At 43.8% G+C, this 18,541-nt stretch overlaps 2 protein-coding genes across 2 annotated transcripts; both read left to right on the top strand.

Moving 5' to 3' along the window:
- Nucleotides 1-2,880: 2,880 nt before the first annotated feature.
- Nucleotides 2,881-10,803, top strand: LOC119732794. The gene is made up of 8 exons (XM_038206398.1): nucleotides 2,881-3,039; nucleotides 6,235-6,369; nucleotides 7,483-7,809; nucleotides 8,477-8,579; nucleotides 9,095-9,312; nucleotides 9,895-10,017; nucleotides 10,165-10,329; nucleotides 10,642-10,803. The coding sequence occupies exons 2-8, from the start codon at nucleotides 6,235-6,237 to the stop codon at nucleotides 10,786-10,788; spliced, it is 1,218 nt and encodes a 405-aa protein (XP_038062326.1). The 5' UTR covers nucleotides 2,881-3,039; the 3' UTR covers nucleotides 10,789-10,803.
- A 1,731-nt stretch (nucleotides 10,804-12,534) lies between these two features.
- On the top strand, nucleotides 12,535-18,321 carry LOC119733129. The gene has a single exon (XM_038206704.1). It carries the CDS (start codon nucleotides 12,535-12,537, stop codon nucleotides 18,319-18,321), a length of 5,787 nt encoding a protein of 1,928 aa, XP_038062632.1.
- Nucleotides 18,322-18,541: the final 220 nt, after the last annotated feature.

The raw sequence follows: 18,541 nt of genomic DNA, 5'->3' as shown, positions 1-18,541 counted from the left end.
CGCTTCATAGACTTTTTAGCATTATAGGTTTGTTTCAGGTGCAAGTGGCTCAAGACTTAACGTCACCAAATCTCAAGGTTTTGTTTTAGGTGAATGGCGAGAGAAACTCGGGGATCTTTACCCCATTTCTTGGACAACAGATCCCATTAAAATTAATGGCTTCTGGGTCGGCAAGGAGACATGGCCGTCAGAAATTGGAAGACCGCCTAGTAAAACTCCAGTCTTCAGTAGAAAACTGGAATAAACGCCACTTGTCATTAATTGGCAAAGTGACTGTAATTAACACAGTCCTTTTATCTTACCTTTTGTATGTAGCTCCTGTCTACCCGCTGCCGGTCACCGTGGAGAAGAGGATCAACAAGATCATCTTTTCTTTTCTATGGTCCGGTAAGACGGAACTAGTACGCCGGTCCACTGTTTGTCAGTCTGTCGACAGCGTGGCCTAGGTGTTTTTAATTTTAGATTTAAAGCTGATGCTCTTTTTATTAAGGGTTTCAGCTCGCTTTGTAGTCATGTAGCTCCGCCTTGGAGTTTTTTAGCTCTTTTCTGGTGTTCCATTTCTCTTCGTAACTTTCTTCCGACTGGTCTCTTCTCTAATAGCCGTCCTCATTCCTCGACGGTCCCTCGCATTTATGTCAAGTTCTGTAATCTCATCCTTTCTCTCCCTAATGTACTGTCTATTAACTGGAACACCGTCACCTGTAAATAATCTTTACAATGTGTTTTTTAAATCAAGTGTCAGTGGCGCTTCCGCGCACAGACATCAATTATGCCGTCCTGCATTGTTCATTTATTGTGAACAACTCTTTAGATCATTTCCTGCGGGACTTAAACTGGCGCATTGTTTGGAGCGCCGTGAAGACGGCTCAGCGCCTTTGTTCGTGGGGCATTGGCCGGGGTAAGTGCCCTCGGCCTAATTGTAACAGCAATGAGTCCCTTTTGCATTTGCTATGGGACTGTTCCTTTGTTACCGTGCTGTGGGATTGGGCCACGTACATGGGTGTACGTGTTTGCGGGCCCACTTTTTCCATCTCCCCAGCAGTGGTATTTTTCGCAGAGGGTTTTAACCCCACAAATAAGACACACCGTTTCGTCTGGTTTTGATTTCCGTTTTGAAGTGGCAAATTTGAAGTCCCGCTGCCAAGCCTTGTTCGACGGCAACTACGTTGACCGTCTGACCGTTCTCCGTTCTACTAAGTCTTTTATTCATAAGCGCATAGAGGCGGATTTTTTGCGTTTAGACCGAAACAAGTTTTTTTCTTTTGTGGAACGTCGGCGGCTCTGTTGTTTCTATCAGAGACGACCGCGTCCTCATCAATTTCTAGTCTTGCCCGCAACGGCTTTATTCTCCCCCCTCCTAGATATTTAAGTAAGTTTGTGTAGTTTGATGCTAAGTCTGTCAGGGTAATTTTTAGTTTTTCCCCCTTTTTTTTCAGGTTAAGGAGTAGAGGCGCCTGTCCCCTGGAAAGATCGAGACTTCACCGATGCTGCGGGTCCCCTGCAGCGGGACAGGCGTATCCCCATACTGAGGTTTGGGAGATGGACTTAGTATCCTTTATTGTTTATTGCCGTTGTTTTGTTTATTCTTCATCCGCCTCTTTGTCTGCTTTTGCTTTGCTTTTCCTTTTTTCACGGTTCGTCAGGTTCTTTCCTTGCTGGCGGGCGAGTCGCGCCATTGGGCCTGTTCCGTGCCGGCGGGCGGGTGTTGCAATTGTGATGCCTGTTCGTCGGGGCGGGCAGGTGCGGTGATGGCTGGCATAACCGGCTTGGAGGGGACGCGACGTTTTTTTTCTCATCTGCCTCTTTTTCTGCTTCTGTTGGCGCGTTTTGTCTAACTGTTTTTTTTCTTTTGCAGCGGGACTTCCCCGAAGAATAATTTTTTGCTGTAGACAGCCTCGTCTTCGGTTTTTCGATAAATATTATCGAATTAAAGTTTACTTGGTGTTTTTAAAAGTAGTAGAATACCTGTTTGTTAACGTATTTTTAGCTTTTTAACTGCTAGTCTTTTTATCACTGTTATCTGTGTGTTCCTTTTTAGAAATTCTTGATATAAGATTGGGACATTTTTCGTCGTTTGTGACATTTTCGTCGTCCGGTGACTTTTCCGTTCTCAGGTGTTTGTCCTTTTTTGGTGTTTGTGTTTTTTTTCTGTTTTAGGGCAGGGGGGCTCGAGACCCCAGCACACTGTACTTCGGCGAACTGGTAAGTCGACCTGCCCGGGACCTTCTTTGTCCCAATCAAAAAACAGTATCTGTTCTTTTCAGACAGCCACGCCTCCCCGGAGCTCCGGGTTGTCTTCGAAGAAAATCGAGTTTTTAGATCGAGTGAGAGGATAATTTTGATATCCACCTTTTTGTCTTGTTAATAGACCAAGTGGGTCTAGTTTTTTACAGATTTTTGTTTCATTTTTGGTGATATTTTGGGTGTTTTTCGTGTTTGGTTTTTCGTTGCTGGCTGTGTACGCAGTGCTGTACACGCCAGCCTATTCATTTGTACACGTCTATTGTTTGGGCCGTGGCAGCGTGCACGGCCCATTCGTTTCTACGTGTTTCTTCTTTGTTTAGGCCGTGGCAGCGTGCACGGCCCTATTCATTTGGGTGGGGCTGTGCGTGTGCATAGCCCCGTGAAGTCCTTTGTTGGGGGATTTTTTTCCTTTCTTTAGTGTTTGCGGGTTGGGACCCGTGTGCTTGTGCTGCGGCTTGTGACCCGTTACGCAGCCGGCTACCGCCGTTACACCCACCCGATTCAACTAGCCACCGTTGTTAATAAGTGAGGCTTGTGGACGTAATACGCCAGGTTATAAAATGACCGTTATATATTACCGTATCATGTAATACAAAGGGACACGATAATAAACGAGGCGCGTGCATATTGCGTGCAGGGCTCAAGTTAATGCATACATTGTATGCGAGGAAAACTGTCGATCGGTGGCGCTTTTCAAGATGGCTACTACGAGCTAATCCGAGCAAATCGTACGAAATACATCGACTTTTTTTCAACGTCCTAGTACATCACTAGTAAGCTACAAGTACAGTGAAGGTGAGTGGTGGGTGTTTGATCGTGTCTCATGACTTCTGATGTCAGCCTATGTTTGTTTTGTTTCGTTTGGTCCATTTCAGTCACCGATTGACAACACATGATTGAGAAAAATAAACCACATGTGGCCTATTTACTGGACTGCCTCCGTAAACATAGGCCACACATCCACATGTACAAAAACGTGTCGCACTTTGCCAAATTTTGATTTTCACATTTATTTAGGCTTAGTTTGTAGGTTTTTTTTGCTTTAGCGCGTTTAGAAGCATACTCACCCTCTTTAATATACATGTAGGCTAATCAGAAAGTGCTGCCTTTTTTCAGATGTCTATTTTTCGTGAAATTTCCAGATACATTTGCAAACGTTTGCGTATCACAATTTCAACATGAAAGTTCACAAAAATTAGACATCTGAAAAAGGCAGCACTTTCTGATTAACCTATAAAGAGGGTGAGAATGCTTCTAAAGCAAAAAAACCCTACAAACTAAGCCTAAATGTGAAAATCAAAATTTGGCAAAGTGCGACACGTTTTTGTGCATGTGGATGTGTGGCCTATGTTTACAGAGGCAGTCCAGTAAATAGACCATTTTTATGGGGCTACCTCCCCACCCCCACTTATTGATAAAGCCTGTGAAGAAATCGACCAGATAAGGAAAAACATCGTCATCACTGCCTAGTGTGTGTGTAACTGAGGAACTGAGGGAGTGAGATTTAAACTGTTAATATGAGGCCTACTTTATCGCGATCTTGAAGTGTAGGCCCCTGTTTTGTTTTGTTCAAATTAGAGTCAAAAATATTTTTTATTGCTCAAAAATCACCTTTACAATCAAAAGCAGACTTTTCTTCATCCTAATGACACCCATTTGGCAATTTTGAACAGATTCTTGGGGTAGAATTTAGTATTGTTTATTGAGAATATCGCCAACTAGCTGACTAGTTTGGTAGGTCCAATAATTTTAAAGTGGATTTTGTTCCCTTATAGGACCAGGCCCTACACTTCACGATCACCGTTAACATGACCATGCACTTATTTTCACAGCATATAGGGGGCCTAATTAACCCAAAAATGTGTTCCTTCCTCCATGGTCAGACCCAAGGTTTGTGAATAGCAAGTGGTCAAATTTTTCCCCAGTCGAAAATACCCCTCTTAGTCTTAGTAGGGTAATGTCTGGACAAAGATACCTATTGCCATTATGTTGGTCCTGTCCAGTATTTACTTAGATGTAGATGTAGAAACTACCAGGGGTAGACGAGGGCTAGGGAAAACAACAGTTTAGGTGGCAGGTAGGGCCATTTTTTTTTTCACGGCTTATGACATGTTTTGACATGGCTCTGAAAATAACTACCCCAACTCTATGTCACAATCATAGTATCAATTGGAGCTGGTGTTTCCTATTCTAAATCTGACTTTTAAATCGGTGATTAGCTTGATTAGGCCAAAAAAAAAAGTCTCTCCGGTTTCTGGTATGCGCGTGTCGCCGTAGCCATGCGCGTCGGCAAAATGAAAAAGTTTTTTCCAATGAAAGATGATGTCTCAAACCGCCAAACTCACTGGTTTGACTGGAATCCTGCTGCTGCACAATTTTAACGTGTTTTTAGATGGGGTTATGATCGAGAATAAGCTTTATGTGGCCTCTCTGGACTCCCATATATTTTTCACTAAGTTTAGTCGGGCACCATTTGCAGTCATCAGCTGACATTTGAAGCAAAAAAGTCCGGTAAAAAAAAAGCCGCGTTGCCGCACCACATTTTGGACAAGCTCCATACCAGAAACCGGAGACTTTTTTTTTTGGCCTTCGGATGATATTTGTCAAAAAATACAAAACAAGAGTTCTGCTTCCGATAACATGGCATTTGAAATTAGGTTAGGTACACAATGTACATGTAGGTAGGGACTAGGTAATGTGTTTTTTTTTGTTTTTGTTTTTTTGTACGATCATATGAAAGTTGCCTGCGTGTACATGTAGTCAGTCCAGGGTAAAAGTAGCCTTAGTCAAGGCGTTTGCCATTATCTGTCCATACGGTATTTGGTATTCTTGGGTCGAGACGCTCCTTGTGTTTTTATTCAACCAATGTGTAATCAACTCAAAACCATGAATCATCACGGATAGAGGGCACCATCTCCTGACCAATCGCTACCACACACAAACCGCTATCACAGCATCAGCCACGAACTGCTATCACAGTGAGCATCTCGGTGCTCTCCTATGATATCATGTGACATACATGTAAAGGTAGTGAGCTCAACATGCATACACATGTATTCAACAATGTTCATCAGACTAAGTACATGTACGAGGCTTCAACACATGCCAGCATATCTTATGTCATATGTCTGCTTGAACGTACATGTACATGTACATGTACGTGTGTTGTCTGTAAAAAAATCGTTCAGCAATGCCTTTTAGTTGTGTGCAACTGCTAGGCTATTGGTGGAAAGTTTTGATGAAGTGCGGCATAGTGGTGGTAAACATGTTACTAGCAAAGCTTTTGCCGACATTTGCAACTAAATGTAAATGACTAAAATAACTTACATGTAAAAGTTGTGATGGAAATTTATTTTATCTGAAATATGGATAGTTCTGGATCCATGTTATGAGCACTGAAAAGATGGTTGTGCAGTTCCAGCTTGATTAACATTTTGGTTTCGCAGATGCCGGAAAACCAAGAAAAACGATCATGTTTTTTGTAGTCTGGTTCCCTGACCCCACTTAAGATAAAACGGAGCAATTTATATACGTCAGAGAATTGTAAGGACATCAGGGAATTGGTCTAGCTACGGTATCTTGTACCCGTTCACAGGTGTGTGATCGATTGCAAAGAAAGAGCGGATTAACTACATGTAAATATGATAAATTGGGAGGAGTATTTGAGAAAAAAAACTCTTCCACCTTTTCTGTGAATGTGGAGGAAGAGGCTGTAAACACAAGGAAATATGCTGCGAAGAAAATAAAGCAGTGCACTGCTGGTCGGCTGACTAGTGTTGGAAATTGATTAAAAAAATAGCATTTTAGCAAAAAATAGCATGTCCAGTAATTATATTTTGTTAGATTTTGGTAGTTTTGTTTTGTGATGTTTACAAATGTTGTAGGCCCTATTATCCCTGTAAACATAAACTCTGGTTCAATAAGGGCCAAGGTACATGTAAATGTCACTTTTGGTAATATGGTTTGAAATGTTCTCATTTTGTTTGCCAGATGCCTAAATATCGGCCAAACGTTTTTAAGCACAAAGTCACTGTTCTCTCTCGGTCATCAAAGGGAGGAAGATTTAAGCGGAAGGATGTACCCCTGAAGGACCTTTTTTCATCAGGGCCCTCAGATACCCAACAGGTACTTTTTAAAATAGTTATGAAAACTAAGAATAATAATGTAGTATAATGTTATGTACATGTTGCATTTGTATTGCACAAATTTCACGTGATATGCTGAAATGCGCATCATAATTATTACCCCTGTTCATCATGAATGAGACTATTTTTCTGCAGCAGCTTGAGATCAGTGCAATTTGGTCTCTACCTTCACAGGTACATGTACCCATTTATACTCCTGGGTGGAGGGAGGTAATCACAGTAAAGTGTCTTGCCCAAGCGTGGAAACACAATGTTCCCGTCAGGATTCATACCCATGTACAATGTACCTTGGCAAAAGAGTGAAACGTCCACTTCGAGTTTCGAAGTAGTTATTTCTATTATAATGCACAATCAATACAACAAACGACTATTTAGGGAACATTTTTTATGGACCCCATCATGTTTGTTAAGGTAGCGTTATACATGTACTGTATTATACAAATAACGAATGTTTGTGAGTGCGATGGTAAGAATAATTTCATGAGGTGACAGATTGAATGTTCGCCTCGTGGAATAGAACATTCAATCTGTCACCGAATGAAATTATTCTTTCCATCGCACGAACGTAAAACATTTGTTATTTGTTTTATACAACACCTTCCAATCGTCGGACAGCATACTGAATCTGTCTTTTTGTACTGGGAGCATCTGAGTTAGTTACAAGATCTGTTATTTCTTCATCGGTAAGGAGCATAAACCCTGTACTACAATCGCCTGCCATTTTGTTTGTTTACGCAAAGTAGCTATGTGTATAGCGCCGCCAGTCGAAGGCATTCGTCCTTACTGCGCATGCGCAAAGTGAAACGGTATAACACATGGGTATAACGCATGGTCGCACCGTACATTATACCGCATAATAATATGTCACGTGATCTACAATTCACCAATCAGATGACGGGGATTTATTCAGGTGTTGTATAAACATGAATAATTGAGGTTGTGTATTTAGTTGTAATGTACTTCTACATACTGAGTACTGAACCATGTTCACATTGTTCCTTGTTTTTTTTTTACAGGTAGCTGAAAATGATTAAATAATAGCATTGAGCTGTACAATTTTTTTTTTCTTTTTCTCTACACCACCTTGATTCAGAAGCCTCAGGAAATCCAACATGAAATAAGTGTTGCTCCCTGTACCTCTTCCACCTTTTCTGTGAATGTGGAGGAAGAGGCTGTTAACACGAGGAAATATGCTGCGAAGAAAATAAAGCAGTGCAATGCATGGGTAGGCAAGAGGCTCTTATTAGAGAATGCCTTCTTTGAGAGCAGTGCTCCTCATCTTCCATGTTGCTCCTGTGGGACAGATGAGGGAGACAGAGTACTGTGTCTTGACTGTGGCCCACAAGTCGTCCGCTGCATTGACTGCACAATGAGCTACCATGAAGATAGCAATCATCTCCACAAGCCGCAGTTGATTTTGGTAATTCTTATCTCTGTGATATTGCCATAGTGCAAATGTAAATTAAAATCAAGCAGAATCTATGGGACAGTTGTTATGAAACAAATATTGACTGTTATAAATTGAACCTGATGTACTGTACATACATGTAGTAAACTAGCCTACCTCGGTGATGCATGATGCATTTTATTTCCGCTCATCTTTGCCTCCGTAAATATATAATGCTTCATGTCAGTATATTTCATTTTACTTCAACTCTTAAAGCAGTCCTGATGTTGTGTGGGTGTGTGTGTTTATGGTGTAAATCAAGGACACAAGTTCAACATCATCAATGAATCGAGGACAACAGGAACCAAATGGAGGACATGTCGATTAGAAAACGTGTACAAACCCAACGAGAGCAGTTGCAAAAAAAATTGGTGTATAAATAAAGGAAAAGGGAAGGGGAACGATAGAAATGTGGAAAATGTGTACAAAACCAATGAGAGCTGTTGCAGAAAAGTTCGTACAAACAAAGGAAAGGGAGAGGAACAAAACAAAATCCTTGATTTACACCATAAACAAACGTGACAGAATATGTGTTGGTACCGGTATGTTAAAACCTCTATACAAACTTTTGTAAATTTCATATCATTGAGTGATATTTGAGTCATCAATGTGATGTACATACAATGCCCTCTCTTACCAGGATGGAATTTTGCAACCTTTTCCTCTCAAACCTTACCTGCGGAGAGTGGACCATGACTGTGACAGTCGTTCCCGCAAGACAATCCAGGTGTTTGATGAAAAAGGTACAACTCAAGTGGTTTTTGTCTCCATTTGTGGCTTTTCTTTTTTAACATGTTTGTGTGTTTTTTATTGAGAGTCTCACATATGACTGAAAATTAAAACAAATCATTGGCAAATATGTTCTTCATGCACTTGCGTTGCAAGAGCATTGAGAGTTCACCTTCTGACACATTTGGCAGGGAACTTTTTCTTTCAACACTGCACTTACATGTGTAAATTGTGTGTCCCAAACAAGAATACTGTTTCTGAAAACATTCATCGACCAAATTCAGGTATAATAAAAGAAGCAGTTCGCATACATGTATCCCCTTTATACATGTACATACACAATTCTTACATCTTTGTGTATTTTGCATTAACCATGTGTGTTATCGTAATGAATGTGATTACAATATTTGAGAACTCCATTTGAGAACTCCATTTGAGATCTCCATTTGTATGACCCTAACAGCTGAATCTCAGCAAATGCCCTCAAGAACTTTTTTTTATTTTGTTTGGTATTTTGCTCATGTTTCAGGACGACTTCACAACTGCTGGCTAGTTACATGCTCATGTGAGGAAGAATGTGCTTCTTTAGTCCGGTTAAACTTATGGCCAGCCTCACCAGACCAACCACGGGTAGCTTTTCACATGGATTTGATGAACCTACTGCATTTCCTCCTTCTAGAGGGGCATATGTCACTGAAAGGTGCATGCCAATCCTTGGGCTGTAGAAACGGACTTCCATTGCATGAGGTATGTGTGCTCCCTATGTTGGGCCGATAATGAAACATTGGACCTGGAGTACACTGCATAAAGTTTCATATACATGTAGGGCTTTGGCCACAATGAGTTGTTTTGATAGTGGAGACATTCTTTAGATTGTCCCCCTTTTTTCCTATAGAGTTGTGTTAGGGTACACAAATTTCAACCTGCCTTTGTCATAACTCTCACAAACTGCCAAAAACCCAACCACTACCTGTCCCGTAGCTTTTACCCCCTATAGATTAAAGTGTATAACAGTCAAAGCCCAATATGAAGTGTTTTGATGTATGTAGGTAAGCATAAATGTGTAGCGATGCCTCGGTCACTCACCAGTGCTGACCCACCACATCTATCATATGTCAATCAAGCGTGGTACCCTCAGTTAACAATACTACCACAGCCTACCAATGCATGTATGAGGCCAGTGTCACTGTTAAAACCTGATAAATGTGTATTTGGATGTGTAGAGTAATTCTTTCCAAATTGTCAGTGACAAACAGGGAGGGTTCCATTTTCATCAGTGAATCTAAACGGTTAATGAAAAAAATGTAAGGTGTTTAATTCTTTTCGCAGGTCAATTTATTGTATCACAACTTGGTCAGTGAATGCTTTGAGGAGTACCGGTATTTTCGTTACCGGTGCCACAACCTAAATGCAGTGCTGGATGAAGACATTAAGTGCCCAGCTTGTCCAAAGGTATACCCACTGCATCTTTTGATATAAAGTACTTTTTGTTTTTAATAGAAATAGTTTGGGTTTGTTGCTGATTATGTTTAGTTGGTTAACTTCAGTCCTTTTTCTCCTTTAATTTCTAATGTTTGGTTATGTACTGTTTTTCTGCAGGAAAATGGTGACTTGTTTGTTAGTCTAGACGCCAACTTCGGTCTTGTTAGGAAGCGAAGCTCAGGCGTGAGCTACACCGATGCAAAACACAAGTCCCTCCTGTTTGCCCCGCAGGAGGACGTAGACCACTTTGTAAACGTGTACGATGACCACAATATTTCTAATGTGAGTTTACAGAATTCCAGTTCCAGATGCACGTATTACTAATAGTCGGGGTATGTCAACATGACTTGTTTTCCAAAATTAAGTACTTACCACAAGCATGACAAGTAAGTTACTTCAATGTTAGTAAGATTTGAAGCCTTGCATAGCAGTAGTGTAAACCAGTGAGAGTTTGCAGTAACACCATGTGCAGAATCTTTTCAATCTCTTTATATTGTGTGCAAGATATGTACCTTTTTCAATTACAACTATTTTTCTCCCATGGAAAATAATCATTTTTCCTTAATAAACCACATCATCTGCATCTCCTTGCAGGACTGCAGCAACTTCCAAGCCGGCGACGTTCTTCGTGCCAAAAACAAAACCAAAAAACTGGACACAACAGGTGTCTTTGGAGCGTCGTGTCGGCATGGTTTTCCCCTGTCATTTCTCAACCTGCGTCATGGAGAACGGTATGTGTAGATTCAAATAGCAACATGTAACATCTTACATGCTACTGATATGTTTTCTCTAATCAAAGTTTTCATGCCAAGTGAAGTAATGCTAAGTTACTCTACATTTTCACATGTTTGAATTCTTAGTTTCATTTGTACAATGACAACGTGACCCTAAAAAACGGTGTGCATGCAGACATCTTTAAATTTCTTAATTTCTAACGAGAGGGAAAGGACCGTGGTTTCCGGAGATAAAGAACCAAACAGGAGGCAAGATAGGCTACTGTGATATTGCATTTCAGGTTAAGTACTACGCCAAAGATGACAATTTTGTCTTTCCTATAACAGCAAAAATTAATCTCACACTTCAAAATGTTACACTGTGGTACATAAATTCCCAATGTTTTATATGGTCATAACAGTTACAACTACGTGAAGTGCAAGTGTTCTTCATTAGTTATATTACCGAATATGCTATAAACACCGCAAAAAAGATAGTCCACACTCGTTGGAGGGTTTACAATGTTTAATCTGATCTGTATATGATACTGTCATTTGTATTGACCTTTAGGAATGTTGTAAGCTATATTTTGATACCCTGCTTTCTACTCAAGACTGTAAATTGTAAAATATTGGCAATGGTTTATGAAAAACGATGCACTTTGAAAAGTTGCAAATTTAATTTCTACTTGACATTGTGAAACTGCCCAATCGAATCAAATGAGGTCATTGTCGAAAAGTGTGCTTAATAACTGTCTGTATAAATGCTCCCAGCATGCTGGGGGGGGGATCGCGCATGTTCCACTTGCAGTATTTTTTTATATATTTGCATTAAACTGTTTGCATGTTTTGTGTTGTAGTATTCACTTTCATCGCCATTGTTACTCTGACAGTTCTTCGGCCTTCAAGTTGAAAATCATAACCATTCCCATTTTGTTTATCATTCTGATTTCTTGACTCGCTGTACGAAAGTGTCTAAGCGTTAAATTGGTATAGCGCCCTCTCGTGATTATGAATCTAGAAAATTCCAAAGTGATTCCAATTTTAGTCACATTTGTCCTGAAATCATTCCGATAAACCTCGCAATTATTCCTTCAATCAAACGTAAAGTCCCAGGTTAACCCAAATTTTCCTAATCATCTGTATGCCGTCCATCAGCGGCTATGCGTAGAAGCTAACAGTGAGTAGATTTATAGATGATTTTAAGGGATATTTTGTGGGGGGTTTTGTAATGGATAAATAACGTGGGTTTCATCACATGTTGTTTTATGGGTACATGTACGTACATTTTATTGATCTTTTTACTAAGGATTATGCCCTTATATTTAATCATTATTGCTGGTTAATTTAGTGTAATTTGGGGCTTATAATAGCTTATCTAATCCCTCAGTTTGTTAGATAATTTAGTTGATACTTGGGGAAATTATTACATGAATCTTAGTCCATTTCCATGTGTTTTTCATGTCACCTCATAAATGTAGGTTCCAATATTTATTATTGTATTAATTTGGTTTTCTTGTAGAACCACGGCCTACCACACGGCTTACACAACCTCCATTGCAGTTCACGGCTCCCATTCCACGGCTTAAAGTTTACATCAGTGAATTAACCTAATCAGCTCAGCTACTATCTTCATCATTGTAATGTGAGAACATTAATTAAAGGAGAGCAAATCAACCAATCATAGACTCGTCACCAGTCTCCTGTCCTGTCCTTTCTTTCATGGTCCTTCGAACCGGATCCTCTACACCAGCGACCTGCGGATTTTACCACAATGTCTGAACACCATGCCGATGATGTTCTGGCCGAGGAGAACCGTGATGAGTCTGTTGCCTCAAAGCACTCCGGCAGCCAACGCACTAATAGCTCATCAAGTTCCCGTAACTCACACCTATCCGGTCTTAGTGATAAGGATGCAGCTAAGATGCGAACACTCAGAAGAAGAATTCGTCTTAATGAGCTGGAGTGCCAACTCCAGGAAGATCAGACCGCTGATGAGCAACTTTGTAAACTTGACGAGCAGGCCCGCTCTGCCCGACTAAGAGCTGAAGAAGTGGAGCGACAGGCGTTGCGAGAGCGTGAGGCCCTCACCTCCAAATTATCCCGTCAACGCAGAGTGCGGATTGCTCGTCAAGAACTCTTGGAGGCTGAAGCCATCAGTGCCATGTTGAATAACGAATCATCATCATCACCATCACCATCACATCCTTTAATGGGTACAGACGATCAGTTACCCCCACAGAGTGCATCCTCAACTCCACAACCAGACATGCAGCAAACATCCACAAGTGTTTCATCCTCTGTTTGTCATGGTATTCAAAGTGCTCCACTTGTGACATCTCACCCAGACATTCAGCAAGCACCCCCATGTGTTTCCTCCTCTGTCTGTCATCCGACTCCATCTGGTGCCCCATCCTCGACCTCACCACCGGACATTCAGCAAACACTACCCTGTGTTTCGACCTCTGTTTGTCATGGTGCCCCAGTGAGTGCGACCTTACCCGCATCAGTGGTAACCAGTGATGTCACTCCAAGACAAGGCATTCCTACTCCAGGGACTTGTCCTCCGCACTTGCCATACCCAATGGCTTCTGTACCCTCCTTAACGGTGTCATCAGCACCAACCGTTATGGATCTCCTTGTTGCATCATCACACGGGATCCCCAAACCTACCCTGCCAAAGTTTTCTGATGGGAAGGAGAAAGAATTCGCCCTCCTCAAGCTGGCTTTGGTGAACCTCATTGATGTGCATCCCCATCTTTCCGAACAGTATAAGTTCCAAATACTGATCGACAGACTTGGTGGTCGAGCATTAAAGCTTGCCAAGTCATTCCTGTACGCCAGTCAACCGTACACCCAGGCCCTCCAAGCCCTCACTGACAAGTATGGACAACCCAGACAACTCGTGCAGAGTGAAATTGGAGCCATCATGTCCACTCCTTCAATCAAGTATGGAGATACAGATGCATTTGATGACTTTTCTCTTGATGTTCTGTCACTCGTTGGAATGCTTCAAGCCTTGGAGGGCGCAGAGGGAGTTGAACTTCGATGTGGATCACATGTCGATCATCTGCTGGGAAAACTGGCCCCCTCTCACCGAAACAGTTTCATGGAGCATTGCCTGAAGAAGGGCATACTGGAACCAAACAGCAGCAAGACATACACCTTGCCCCAGTTTGCAGAGTGGCTTCGCACAAAGTCACAGTCCCAGAGCTTCGCAAGTAGAGCTGTATCAAGTCACATCTCAGCAGGCTCTAAACCAACCCACCAACAAAGCCAGCACCGAGCCCCAAAGAAGGAGGTTTCCACAACTGTGTTCATGGCCTCACCGAACACAAAGGACAAACCCAAGTTCAAGCCTAAACCATACTGTCCCTACTGTGACAACAAGGAGCACTTCCTCGGTGGCTGCCCAGAGATCAAGAAGTTGAGCACCGACCAGATCATCCAATGGATCAAAGACAAGGGACGTTGTTGGAAATGTGGGCGAACCCATAAGCCAGAGGACTGCACATTGAAAAAGCCTTGTCATACCTGCAAGGAAATCCACCTCACTGTACTACATGATGCCGCCAAGAAGGCAACCAGTCATGTGTATAGGCTCAAGACGTCCAACCAAGCAGTCTTCGTGGACAAACCAACTCGTCCCCACAACGTCATGCTCAAGATTCTCCCAGTTACCCTCCATGGTCCAGGGGGATCCATCGACACATATGCCATACTGGATGACGGTTCTGAAAGAACCATGCTACTCCAGTCAGCAGCTGCCAGACTCAAGCTTCATGGCAATCCAGAGACTATGTTGCTCAGGACTGTTCGTGAAGACATTGTTGAATGTCAAGGCCAGTCTTGTACCTTCCAGATGTCAGCTAGAGACAAACCTGAAGTGATGTACACTGTAACTGGAGCCTTCTCGGCCAGTAACTTGTGCCTGTCCCAGTACACATATCCTGTTGAAGATCTGCAACACCGCTACTCCCATCTCCGTCACCTTCAGTTGCCCGTAATCAATAATGCTTCTCCACAGGTCCTCATTGGATCTGATCAGGCGGATCTCATCGTGGCAAGACATCCAATCAAGTCTGGCACACGTGGAGCTCCAGTTGCCATCAACACTAAGCTGGGTTGGACCCTCCAGGGACCTGCTGGAAACCAGAAGCAGATGAAAGAACAGAAGGTTTACAAAACTTCTCTGTTTCCACAAACTACCGACATCATGCAGCACGTGGAGAGGTTGTGGCAGGCTGATGTGCTACCGTACCTGAATGACAAGCAAGCTACCCGCTCTAAGCATGATCAGCAGGCAGTCCAGATGCTTGAGACCTCAACTCAACGCGTTGAAGTCAACGGGATACGGCGCTACGCCACACCGCTCCTGAGGCAAAGGGACGAGACGAAATTCCATGCCCCGAAAGAGGCAGTGCTACCGACTCTGAAGGGGACCGAGAAGAGACTCGACAAATACCCACAGCTTGCTCAGAAACACAACGAGCTAATCGCCAGGTTGGTCGATGCGGGTCACGTGAGGATCTTGCCAAAGGATGAAGCAGACAAGTCCGAAGAATCCTGGTTCATCCCACACCATACCGTATACCACAACGGAAAGTATCGACTAGTATTCAACTGCTCCTTCCGGTACAACAACCAGATCCTTAATGAGCACCTTCTGCCAGGGCCAACACTTGGTGCATCACTCATAGGTGTACTACTCCGCTTCAGACAACACGCAGTAGCAATCTCAGGAGACATCAAGGCGATGTTTCATCAAGTACGCCTCCTACCAGAAGACCGATGCCTCTTCCGATTCCTGTGGCGCAACCTACAAGTCGACAAAGAGCCAGACATCTACGAATGGCAGGTGCTTCCCTTTGGCTCGACTTGTAGTCCCTGCTGTGCTACCTATGCTCTGAGAAAGCACGCCTTTGACCATGAGAAGGACTATCCAGAAGTTGCAAAGGCAGTCGACAAGTCCTTCTACGTTGACAACTGCTTGCAGAGTCTACCAGTCGAAACAGATGCCAAAGCCCTTGTCCAGAAGATGCGAAACCTGCTTGCTGACGGTGGGTTTGAAATACGACAGTGGGCCAGCAACGTTCCTGCTGTAGTAGAAGATCTCCCACCAGATGCCCGTTCTGATGGCTGTGAGCTGTGGTTAACCTTCGGGGAGACAAATTCCACTGAAGGCACACTCGGAATGTTGTGGGAATGCAGTTCAGATGCCCTGCTGTACCGCCACAGACCCATCAGCTATGACTGCCTCAACATGAGGAATATGTATAAGATCCTCGCGAGCCAGTACGACCCTATAGGGTACCTAACCCCATTTACAGCCCGAGCGAGAGTCATTGTCCAAGACCTGTGGAAGACGAAGCGCAACTGGGATGATCCACTTGAGCCGGGTGATATCAGAGACCAGTGGCAAGCCTGGGAGAGTGAACTTCCCCACCTGACTGGAGTGAAGCTTAACAGATGCTACACACCACCAAATGTCAAGACAGAGGCTGCCCATCGCCAACTTCACATTTTCTGTGATGCATCGGAGAGAGTTTACGGAGCTGTGGCTTACATCCGAACAGAAGATGAAGATCACAACGTCCATGTTAGCTTCATCATGGCCAGGTCCCGTGTTGCCCCCAAACGGCAACTCTCAATGCCTCGTCTAGAGCTCTCTGCAGCCTTAGCCGGTGCCCAATTAGCTGATCTTGTCCAGAAAGAGTTGACTCTTCCTCTTGATGAAGTCATCCTGTGGAGTGACTCGACTACTGTGCTCACCTGGCTGCAATCAGAATCCTGCCGGTATAAAGTGTTCGTTGGCACCCGTGTCGCAGAAATACAGACCCTGACCGATGTTGACAAGTGGCGGTATGTCGACACCAAGAACAACCCCGCAGATGACCTTACGAGAGGCAAAACCCTGGTTGACCTCAGCCAAGCCAACAGGTGGAGAGATGGTCCTTCTTTCCTCTGGTTGTCTCCTGACACATGGCCAGCTCACCCGTCTACACAGACAGAAGACCCATCTGAGTTCAAGAAGTCAACCTTCTGCGGTGCTGTGGTCGTCATTCAGCCCAATTTACCTGATCCATCCGAACATGACACCTGGAGTGACCTTGTTGCAGCTACCATGCAGCATCTTCATGGGGCGGCCGAGGATGCTGATCCTACCAAGTTGGTTGAACAACGGGTAGAAGCCGAGATGTTTCTTTATCAGCGTGCTCAACAAGATTCCTTCCCAGAGGAGATTGCTTGCATCCAAGCAGGCAAAGAGCTCCCCCGTGGTAGCAGACTCCTGCAGCTTGCTCCAGAGTATGACGAATCTTGCGGCCTCATCCGAGTGGGAGGACGTCTTCGTCGTACCCAAGATCTACCCAAAGACACCAAGCATCCCATCGTGATGAATCCAGCTCATCCCATAACAAAGCTTATCATCCGTGACTACGATGAGAAGTTGCTCCACTACGGACCTGAGCGCATCCTGGCAGAGATCCGACGTAAGTTTTGGATACTACGCGGAAGAGAAGCAATCCGAAAGCATCAACGCCAGTGCTTCGAATGCCAGAAGTGGAGAGCTAGCCCTCAAGTTCCGAAGATGGGAGATTTGCCTCCAGCACGCCTCCGCCTCTTCAAGCCTCCCTTCTACTCAACAGGGGTAGACTGTTTCGGTCCAATGACGTGCAAGATTGGGAGAAGGAGCGAGAAGCGTTGGGGGATCATATTTAAATGTATGACCACCAGGGCCATTCACCTTGACCTACTAGACAGCCTCGATACTGACGCGTTCTTGATGGCCTTTAGACGGTTCATCTCCAGAAGAGGGAAACCATTCGAGATCCTGTGCGACTGTGGCACTAATTTCAAAGGAGGTGATAATGAGCTACGAGACGCCTTTGCTGCCATGGATCCCATCTTACAGCAGGAGCTTGCCAAGCACCAGGTTAAGTTTGTGTTTAACCCTCCGAAGGCTCCACACTTTGGAGGAACCTGGGAACGGGAGATCAAGTCCGTGAAAGATGGCCTGAGAGTTGCCCTGAATGAGCAGTCCGTCCCTGAGTCAGTACTTCGCACCGTGCTCATTGAAGTTGAGGGAATCTTAAATTCCAAGCCTCTTGGGTATGTCTCATCTAATGTTGCAGATCCCGATCCAGTCACTCCAAACCTTCTGCTGATGGGGCGGCATGATGCGACTCTCCCTCAGGTTGTCTATCCTGCAAGGGATCTACTTGGCAGACGACGCTGGAAGCATAGTCAGGTCCTCACTGATCACTTTTGGTCCGGGTTCGTCAAATCCTACTTGCCGACTCTCCAGGAGCGCCAGAAGTGGCATACCGACCGTCCGAACCTGACCACCAATGATGTCGTTATGATTGTCGACCCAGCACTCAGCAGAGCTCAGTGGCCCATCGGAAGAGTTGCAGAGACCTTTCCGGGTTCCGACGGTCGTGTCCGCACTGCCAGCGTGAGCGTTCGAGGTAAAACCTACACTCGCCCAGTGGCACGACTGATTAGGCTTCCGGAGGTCAGTGACGACAACCTACCCGATGGTGAACCCGACAACACCTAAACTGTTAACTTGTATCAATACTCTTGTGATTCTTAGGGACACTTTCAGATTTAGTAAATTTTATGCTCAAATTTAGGGGCGGCTGTACGAAAGTGTCTAAGCGTTAAATTGGTATAGCGCCCTCTCGTGATTATGAATCTAGAAAATTCCAAAGTGATTCCAATTTTAGTCACATTTGTCCTGAAATCATTCCGATAAACCTCGCAATTATTCCTTCAAT

This window comes from Patiria miniata, unplaced genomic scaffold (genome assembly GCF_015706575.1).
Source record: "Patiria miniata isolate m_02_andy unplaced genomic scaffold, ASM1570657v1 HiC_scaffold_25, whole genome shotgun sequence".
Taxonomy (NCBI): domain Eukaryota; kingdom Metazoa; phylum Echinodermata; class Asteroidea; order Valvatida; family Asterinidae; genus Patiria; species Patiria miniata.
This window is presented reverse-complemented; position numbering and strand designations above follow the sequence as displayed.

Excerpts from the sequence above, each read along its gene's own strand:
- LOC119732794 (XM_038206398.1), top strand. The coding sequence starts at position 6,235 with ATGCCTAAATATCGGCCAAACGTTTTTAAGCACAAAGTCACTGTTCTC. Across the intron at positions 6,370-7,482 it reads GGCCCTCAGATACCCAACAG|AAGCCTCAGGAAATCCAACA; the intron begins GTACTTTTTAAA and ends ACCTTGATTCAG. Across the intron at positions 9,313-9,894 it reads ACGGACTTCCATTGCATGAG|GTCAATTTATTGTATCACAA; the intron begins GTATGTGTGCTC and ends TTCTTTTCGCAG.
- LOC119733129 (XM_038206704.1), top strand. The coding sequence starts at position 12,535 with ATGTCTGAACACCATGCCGATGATGTTCTGGCCGAGGAGAACCGTGAT.